The sequence below is a fragment of the Myotis brandtii genome, unplaced genomic scaffold (assembly GCF_000412655.1).
Source record: "Myotis brandtii unplaced genomic scaffold, ASM41265v1 scaffold260, whole genome shotgun sequence".
Lineage (NCBI taxonomy): Eukaryota > Metazoa > Chordata > Mammalia > Chiroptera > Vespertilionidae > Myotis > Myotis brandtii.
In genome coordinates, this window is record NW_005359881.1 from 2735455 (window position 1) to 2745249 (window position 9795).

At 41.3% G+C, this 9795-nt stretch overlaps 1 protein-coding gene across 3 annotated transcripts in view; it reads left to right on the forward strand.

Moving 5' to 3' along the window:
* The window catches only part of LOC102262588 (retinitis pigmentosa 9 protein), an 8883-nt gene extending 2913 nt beyond the window's left edge, over positions 1-5970 (forward strand). For 2 of the 3 annotated variants that reach the window (XM_014541103.1, XM_014541102.1), the window contains exons 2-3: positions 4255-4316; positions 5392-5970. In XM_014541103.1, the coding sequence (XP_014396589.1) occupies positions 4255-4316; positions 5392-5590 (261 nt within the window). In that variant the 3' untranslated portion in view covers positions 5591-5970. Of the gene's footprint in view, positions 1-2228; positions 2321-4254; positions 4317-5391 lie in introns of all 3 variants that reach the window. The other variant, XM_014541101.1, reaches the window with a different exon arrangement.
* Positions 5971-9795: the final 3825 nt, after the last annotated feature.

The following is a 9795-nucleotide window of genomic DNA, read 5'->3' on the forward strand; positions in this document are numbered from 1 at the left end:
GCCCCTACTTTGCCTCGTGGCATCTGCTATAAAATAAAGACACGGCTTGTGGGCGCTGGCGCTGTCTCCTCATCAGGGAGCAGCATCCCACCGAGACCCAGTTTTCATTCTCTTGTCTGTCTTTTCTCAATCCTTCCCCTCCCCCCCCACTCAGGATCACCTTTGGCCGTAACAGTTCAGCCCTAGCTGGTCTGGCTCAGTGGATAGAGCGTGGGCCTGCAGACCAAAGGGTCCTGGGTTCGATTCCAGTCAAGGGAATGTACCTTGGTTGCAGGCTCCTCCCCTGCCCGGGCCCTGGTCGGGGCATGTGCAAGAGGCAACCAATCGATGTGTTTCTCTCACATCGATATTTCTCTCTGTCTTTCCCTCTCTCTTCCACTCTCTCTAAAAGTCAATGGAAAAATATCCTCAGGTGAGGACTAACAAAACAAAAAAAACTTAGAACAGTTCAGAGTAGTATGTGGAACCGCATTATAGGTTTGAACTACGTGGGTCCACTTATACACAGATTTTTTTTCCAGTAAGTATTATAAATGTATTTTCTCTTATGATTTTCTTAATAACATTTTCTCTAGTCACCGATTCTTTTTATTGTAAGAATTCAGTACATAATACATATAGCATAGAAAATGTGTGTTACCAGTAAGGCTTCCAGTGAACAGTAGGCTATTTTTTTAAAATATATTTTTATTGGTTTCAGAGAGGAAGGGAGAGAGTGAGATAGAAACATCAATGATGAGAGGGAATCATTGATTGGCTGCCTCCTGCACGCCCCCTACTGGGGATCAAGCCCGAAACCCGGGCATGTGCCCTTGATCTGAATCAAACCTGGGACCCTTCAGTCCACAGGCCGATGCTCTGTCCACTGAGCCAAACCAGCTAGGGCAACAGTAGGCAATTTTAAGTTTTGGGGGAGTCAGAAGATACATGTGGATTTTCAACTGAGGGTAGGGCTTTATAAGGGTTTCAAAATCCCAGGTTTCCCACTTCAGTGGGTGCAAGCCCGCTGCTTTTCACAGCCGCTGGCGTTGTAGGCTGCTTGCTTTCAAGACTTATAGAAGGGGTGAGAGGGTCCAGTTAAAATGCCAGAAATCCTGCTGTTCTTAGCCAAGGTCCACTGCTTTTTGTTGAATTAATGCTCCTCAGGTCGTGGCAGGCCTTTGGTTAATTCCCAGGGTTGCACAGAAGTTGATTTGGGCAAATTTGCAACTCCTGTCAGTGCTTTTATGGAAGAACAAATTTATAGAGATTGTCACTTGGCCATTCTTGACATACTTCCTGGGTTCTCACTTCTGAAAAGAATTTTCTTCATTGTCATTTAGATGACTTTTTAGGAAGGGAATGAAAGCAGATGAATGTGTTCGGTCTGACATCGGTACCCAGAAGTCTACAACTTTTTTTCTTTTTAATTGATTTGAGAGAGAGAGAGAGAAACATTGATTTTATTGTTCCACTTATTTATGCATTCATTGGTTGCTTCTTGTATGTGCTCTGAGCAGGGACTGAATCTGCAACCTTAGTGTCTTAGGATGGTGCTCTGACCAACTGAGCTATCCTGCCAGGGCCTAGAGGGGTTTTTTTTGAAGTTTTTGAAGTTTGAAAATTACTACTCTGTTTGATGAAGTTGTGAGTTGCATTTCACTTTCCATTTTATAGATATTTGCATTGACTTGGAAAGTGTGTTTGGGTTGGGACCAGAGCCAGTTCTACCAAGAAGTAATTGAAGTTTAAGCTTCAGGGAACCTCAATTGTGCCTTTCAAGGGCCTGCAGGGATCCCATCGATATGTTGATATGGTCATACGATTTTGTAAAATTTGCCAAGGCAAGATGTTTGTTTTTTTCCCTAAAGTGCGCACTGCCTCCAGGTCTCACAAAACTTGAACTTGTTCCAGACATGTAAACTATACATACCTTCATTCTTTTTTATTGGTTGTAGTGTTACCTAGAACAGTGGTTTTTAAACTTTAATATGTCTACAAATCACCTGTAAGTCTTTTGAAATTCAAGTGTGTGTCAGTATTTCTGGAGTGGGCCTACTGCTATGCATTGCCAGCAATCTCACTCACGCGTTGCCAATTTTCTAGACTCTTAATGGTTCATTCACTGATTGCATATGCTTTTCGATTGGAGTCTAATGAAGAAAAACCTTAATGTGATCTACTGATTATCTTCATTAAATGAAACTGTGTTATCTTACAGAAATATTCCCTTTTTTCTTTGTTTTTAGGTTGGCGCTGTAAACGGTATGGTCACCGAACGGGCGACAAAGAATGCCCTTTCTTTATCAAAGGCAACCAAAAGTTAGAACAGTTCAGAGTAGTAAGTAGAACCCCACCATGTGAATTTACATTTATTAGAAATAGTGCATGTCCATGAACCAGGCAGTAATTGGTGAACTGGAGTTCATATAAAATACATTCCCTGAAGCATTTCGGCCAAAGTATCTGATGTTAACTACATCTCTGTTAAGTTACATTTGTGTGATAGATTAGTTTATTAACAAAAAACTAACTTCTTATTAAAGTGGCACTAGCTTATATGTTGGGAATAGTGCTTCTTTTTATGAAGTAGACATTGTTATTTATTCAGTCTTTTTTTTTTTTTTTTTTAATCTTCACCCGGGGATGTGTTTTTTATTGATTCTAGAAAGAGAGGGAGAGAGAGAAAAACATCAATTGGTTGCCTCGCTTACACGCCCTGACTGGGATCAGACCCAAGACCCTGTGGTGCACAGGATGACGCTCCAACCAACTGAGCCACACTGGCCAGGGCCAACGTTTTTTAGACATTTAAAATTGTGTTTTAGCCCAGCCAGTGTAGCTCAGTTTAGTGTTGGCCCATGCACCAAGAGGTCACCTGTTCAATTCCCCATTAGGGCACATGCCTAGGTTGTGGGCTCAATCCCCAGTAGGGGGCATATAGGAGGCAGTCTATTAATATTTCTCTCGCCCCTCCTCTTTCTCTAAAATCAATAAAAATATTTTTTTAAATGTTGTGTTTTAATTTTATAATAATTTTAAATACGTTTTTGATCAATCATTCCTCTTCTAGGTAGAATGTCAATTTTTTAAAATTGATTTGAGAGAGAGAGAGGAATGGGGAGAGAGAAACATCGATTTGTTGTTCCACTAACCAACTGAGCTACTTGTCCAGGGCAGAATGTATACTTTTATAGATACTATAGAAAATAAAGTGGTGATAAACCTCAAAAACTTTAAACATATTCTTTTTTTTGTTTGTTTACTCAGAAAACCCACTTCTAAGAGTTTACCTTAAGGACATAAGAGAACATCATTATATACATAGCTGTTTATGTATGTATCAGGATAACTTTATAATTATATGATTGAAAAAAATGGAAACTAAAGAAAAGTAGGAAACAACCTAATAGTCCAACATATCAACATAAAATACTGTAACAAAAATTATTTAGATGTTAGTAATTATATTTTAGAAGAATGTGTAATGTCAAGGAAAATGTTCAAGACAGCAAGTGAAAGCAGTAGAGTTGTGTATATAAAATGATTATAGTTTTTCATAAATTATGAATAATGATTGGAGGAAAGAGACTAATGTTAGTAGTAATTACCCCTTAGGTAGTGAGGTAATAGATTTAAAAAATTTTTTTTTATAACCCGAAAATTTCTACAATAAATATTTCTTCTTTTTTTTTAATTGAGGTAATTCACATACCATAATATTTCTCATACTTATTCTTATTTTTAAATAATTCAAGTCATTTTAAATTATCTGTACTTCTGTATACTTCCAGACTTGGTTTAGGGTACAGATATTTTTGTGTATCTATAAATGCTTCATTCTTATATATCATCTATTATAATTCACTTTTTTAAAAAACCTATCTCTTAGTCATCTATACACATAGACCAAAGAGAATTACCTCAATATTTCTACCTTGTATAGTAGTTTGTGATTCTGCCAGAGTTTATTTACTTATAAAAGATACTTAAATTATATGCTATATATATTTTTTCAATCCTATATTTTTAAATCTTTTTTCTTTTTAAAAAATTATTTTATTTTCAATCCTGTGTTTTTCTAATTGGAAAATCCTTTTCACAGCATCAGTGAGTTAGCAGTCAGTGATGGTGACCCTCAGGAAGAATTAGAACATGTTAACAAATTACCAAACTGGAAAAAAATAACTGGTTTTAGTAACAGAGAGATTTAATATTTATTTAATTAATGGTTCATGAAGTCTTACCCAACCTTAACTTTCTCTAACCCTCAAGGCACATGAAGATCCCATGTATGACATCATCCGAGAGAATAAGAGACATGAAAAGGATATAAGGTGAGGTTGTCCTGATGATAACAAGACCCTCTTGAAGTTTTAAATGGTATTACGTTGGAAACAATTATTCCTATTAGAGGAGCAGTGTAACAAATGTGGTGCTTTCATTGCGCAGCACTTGGAGGTCAGGAGCACTCACTGAAAAGGCCGGTGTTCCAGGAATGAGCGGGTCAGCCTGCTCCACTTGGGTTAGCTTAATGCAGTGGGCGTGGCCCAGCCTGCTGACGCATGGATGGTTGATGTTGGCAGCCCTCTTCGTGGTGTGTGGTTCTACTGTTTGATTGGTTCTCTTTCATATGATTTAGTTTATATTCTCCAATGTCTTCAGGGATCTGAGCTATTGTTCAACATGAATAAAGACAGTGAAAAAACAGGAGGTTTTTATTTTTTCAGATTTGTGGTCTTGAGTTATAATTGTTGAGGGGGTAGATTACCTAGTATGAACTTGAGCAGTCGGGGGATGATTTAGGAAAGGCTGTATCTGTTAGAGGTTACAATAGAAGGGACTATAGAAATATGCAGGCACACCTCCTTGGGGCATGTGCACTCAAATCTCCTTTTCAAGTGAATATTATCTCCTAAACTCTAAGGGACCCCATGAGACTTGCAACCAGGGGAGCAGTGGGGAGTGACAGCGCATCCCTGGCTAACCCCCTGATGAAAAGGTCCCCAAGGCCCCCTTTCTCTGACTTCCTAGTGAGCGAAGCAGCCCCGTGTAAGCTCTCCTGTTACTTCCATCCTAGTCCCGTCCTTGTTTCACTGTCCCCAGCTTTAATAAACATACTATCAAAAAATAATAATAAAAATTTAAAAAAGAAACGTGGAAATATTTAGGACAATGAAAATGATACAGAACGATTGTACACAGGTAGATAGGCATAAATGTAAATGGTCCTGTAAAATAGGCATGGATGTGGACAGGAATGGGCAACATGCAAAAATAAAAAATAAGTACTGTATTGGATGAGGTGATTATCTGTGACTTTTCTTATCCTCACTGCTAACCTTATATTTAAAAACATTCTTCGACGATGTTGTTACGGTTTCTGGTTCTTTGACCGTCTTCTCTGTCTAGGATACAGCAGTTAAAGCAATTGCTGGAGGACTCCACCTCAGATGATGATAGCAGCAGCTCCAGCTCCTCGGAATGTAAGGAGAGACACAAGAAAAGGAAGAAGAAAGAGAAGCATAAGAAAAAGAAGAAAGAAAAGAAAAGGAAGAAGAAGCGAAAGCATAAGTCTTCCAAGTCAAGTGAGAGCTCGGACTCGGACTGACAGCCGCTCGGCTTGTCCGCGTTCTCGTCTCAGAATCACACACTGTGGCCGAGAACAGGGGGCCTGGAGTCGGAGAGGGGACACCAAGGAGCACATCTGGTGTCACACACACGAGTGACTTCTCACCTACCTTCCAGGGAAGCTGTGACCCCCGAGAGGGACTGTGTCTCCCCAGGTGCCAGCTCTGGACGGCGCTGACGTCGGCAGGACGGGCCCTCCCGGTCCTCCTCCTGCTGGTCACTGTGGCCTGCGATTCCTAGGAAGTCGGGGTGGCCGGACTAGAGCCTCTGAGGACACTCCTCCAGGGCTGCCACCTCCACAGCGAGGCTGCTGAATTCCCAGGCTTCAGGCTCCACTCTTGTCTGTTGTTGAAGATAAATAAAAGCATTATTTTATTTTTCAAATGTATTTATTTTTTATTTCTGAATAATACATGCATGTGTTCCAAATTTCAAAGGTACATAAGGTTTAATTATGAATCTTAAGCAAATGTGGGTTTTGTTTGTTTTTTAACATAAATGCTAGCATATCATCCCCATTTGTTTTCATTTTTCATTTTTTCATTCAACAGTGTAAAGTATGTTGGGCCTTGCTGCTCACAAAAGCCTGTGTTCATAAACCCTGGCACGATGGGTTGAGTTTTTTGGGGGGGTGGGGAGGAGTAATTGGGTGTCCTGTAATAACAGTAAAAAATCATGGACTTAACTTGCTTAGATCTTATTGCCATCATCCCATGATTATGATTATGCCCAGAACAACTGATTCAGAAAAATTATAAGGATTTAGGGATGACTATACGGGGTCAAGCACCCACATCCAAAATTCACCGTGGTCCTGTTGGCTAAGCACAGCCCTCCTGGGAACTTCTGGTTTTGACTGTGTGCAGCGAGGCAGCTCTGCAGTCTGGGGTGGTGCCTGCAGCTAGGGGAGGGGTCTGTTCTTTGAGGAGCCAAGGAGGAGCCACATCTTGCTCAGGGACAAGTGTCCCTCCCTCTCCAGCTTCAGTTGCTGCTGTCATCACTCAGGGTCCCTGGAACTCACTATTCCCCTGGGGGTCGGATTCCCGCATCCTTTACTAGTACAAAGAGTAACCGAGACAGGCTCCTTCCCCAGCTCTCTCCAGTAACTGCTCCTAGACCTGGCCTTTGAAAGTTTATCTCAGCGACACAATTGGCCCCGATTGGAATGTTCTTTCTGAAAACCCTAAGGCCAGTTAATGCAGCCATGCCTTACACTTACCCTGAGCATCCTAGCTCAGCATGCAGCAGAAAATTCTCCTGCCTGGAATTTTCTTTATTCCGATGGTATGCCATTTATGTTAAACATGTTCTCTTACAATCTGGAAGAAGCATGTCAGTGATTCTCAAACTGGGGTAGTTGTTGGGAGTTACCTTACATTTTGGACTCGATTTCCAAATGTATGCTTGACTTTTCATCTAGCCTCCAGGATAAAGGGAAGACTCCAGGAAGGACCACAGTAGGGAAGTGTGCAATGGCACCGCCTTCCTCTTTCTGTGCTTCCTCTTCCATGTACTGGTTTTAGCATCTTCCCCACCTCCTAGGGCCCAACATCTTCCCCAGTGTGGCTGTTTAAGTGCCTTGAGTTAGTTCACCCACAACGCTTCAAACGCCTACTTCACACGTGTCCAAAAGGCAATGAGATTCAACTCATAGTAACACACTAATCTCTTATAGGAATTTATAGGGGAATGAATCAGGTTGTTGGAATTCCTGGTGGGGTGTTAGAGCAGTGGAATGCCTTCCCGGTTCCCATGAAAGCAGGGAAGTTGGGTCAACCGGACTCAAGTCTTCCCTAGTTTTCAGTTACTCTAGCCAGTGCATCCCTTTCTCAGCCTTTCCACCTCAGTTGTGTTCTGTTGGGCTTGGAATGGTGGGACCAGCGACCACAGGGCGAAATCTGTTCACCCCCGTGGTTGGCAAACTGCAGCTCGAGAGCCACATGCGGCTCTTTGGCCCCTTGAGTGTGGCTCTTCCTAAGCCTTAGGACAGTGATGGCGAACCTTTTGAGCTCGGCGTGTCAGCATTTTGAAAAACCCTAACTTAACTCTGGTGCCCTGTCACATAGAAATTTTTTGATATTTGCAACCATAGTAAAACAAAAATTTATATTTTTTATATTTATTTTATATATTTAAATGCCATTTAACAAAGAAAAATCAACCAAAAAAATGAGTTCGCGTGTCACCTCTGACACGCGTCATAGGTTCGCCATCACTGCCTTAGGAGTACCCTAATTAAGTTAATAACAATGTACCTACCTATATAGTTTAAGTTTTAAAAATTTGGCTCTCAAAAGAAATTTCAATCGTTGTACTGTTGATATTTGGCTCTGTTGACTAATGAGTTTGCCGACCACTGAACAGACGCAAAGCATTCAGAAATACTTGAGTGCCTACGTATCAGGCTCTATACTAACTATTCCATGGAGATATGACAATGGACACTGCTCTGAGAAATATGTGGTCTCCTGGGAGAGATTGAGACTGTTGCAAACTTCATGCGTTATGCCCTGAAATGGGCTATGAAAGTGAAAACACAGGTGATACTGGAACACACAGGAGAGTCAACATAGTCCAGCTTGGGTGGCGATATGGGTCAAAGGTGTTTACCTGGAGGATCTACACCGAATCCTGAAGTAGGGGTTAGGAGAAGTCATAGACCTCATTCAGACCAATCTCAAAAACAGTACCTTTGTTTGCCTTTTTGCAGCTCATCTGAAAAAATGCATTGCTATCACTTTGTACCATCTACTTACAGCATCCTGAGAGGTACTTGGTTACCACAGGGAGTTAAATATAGAGGACGTCTTCACCACAGGGTAACTTAGAGGCAACACTGGTGGACCCATCTGTGTGTATTGCCATACTGTCCATATTATCACCCAAAGAGCCCTTCTGCAAGGCACCCCGTGCTCTCCCACACCCGTCCTGTTCTTTCAAACAACTCTGGGACAGACTTCCATGTAAGTCACATACGAACATTTTGGCACCTCATCAGACTCAACCTGTAAGATTTATTGGGAGAAGATTGGTTCCACAAATTGACCATCCAGGTCCCAGGTTCTGAATATACTTTTGTTTGCTTCATCTTCCTTTGTCTCTAGGAGTGTACTCTGGTTGGAAGACTATGTGGTATGAGAACCAACCCTTGGGCACATCTATCAGTGTTATTATCAGGGACCTACAATGTGCCTGGTCACTCCATCTGTAAAAATGAGCGAGGCATAGTCTCTATCCTCAGGGAAGGACCTGTTCATGGAGATGCCTTCATCTATTTCTTCTGTCCTCAACTCCACCATCACGTTCTCCTTATCTAAAGATCCCTGGAGATTATAAGATAGGCTACATGGTAGAAATATATGCAAGTGACCCAACCCTATTGGTGGTGTTCAGTGATGTGGCCACTTGGGGAAGGGAAGAAAATGTGTCAGATTCACACGACCATATGCAATTCAGTTTATTTACTGTTTCACAACTTATTCCAAAGGCTTTATAACGTGACACTTCCTTAATGTGGTTGTTGGTACCACAGCTTTATTAGTTCAAATCAAGAGAGATATCAATGTTCTAAGCTGAATATCATGCCCTTGCAATATTTAGCTGTTCTTTGTAGCTGGAACTCAGAAATTGGTTTCCTATGAAGTAACAATGGAATAGTACATTCCCTTAAACCAGTTAGTTGTATAACAGACTCAAGATACCTTACACGGAGAATCATTACCAATATCTTTTTCATCTTTGGGCTAAAGCTGGAGGTCTTGACTTTGCTTCAGTTCCCATGGGGCTGCACCACGTCGTCTGGCATGGCTTTACCATAAACCAGGTCATACAAACAGTCTGTTTGTTTTTTAAAGCTTCCCAGAACTGTATTACTGTACATGGGATCCTTTGCCCTCTTCCGCCCCCATTTTCTCTTTCCCAGATGCAGTTTCTTTGAGGTGCATTTCCATACAGAACCTCATTTCAAGAGCTCTTACCATGTAGCTCCCTCTTCTGGGCAACAGAAGATAAAGCCCATCTGCTTCTGCAGGAATGTTGTCAGTTCCTATGTCAATATTAGTAGCTGGAGATACTGGTCACCGACCTATGTCATGGCTGCTGCCTTCTAAGTCAGTGGTTCTCAACCTTCTGGCCCTTTAAATACAGTTCCTCATGTTGTGACCCAACCATAAAATTATTTTCGTG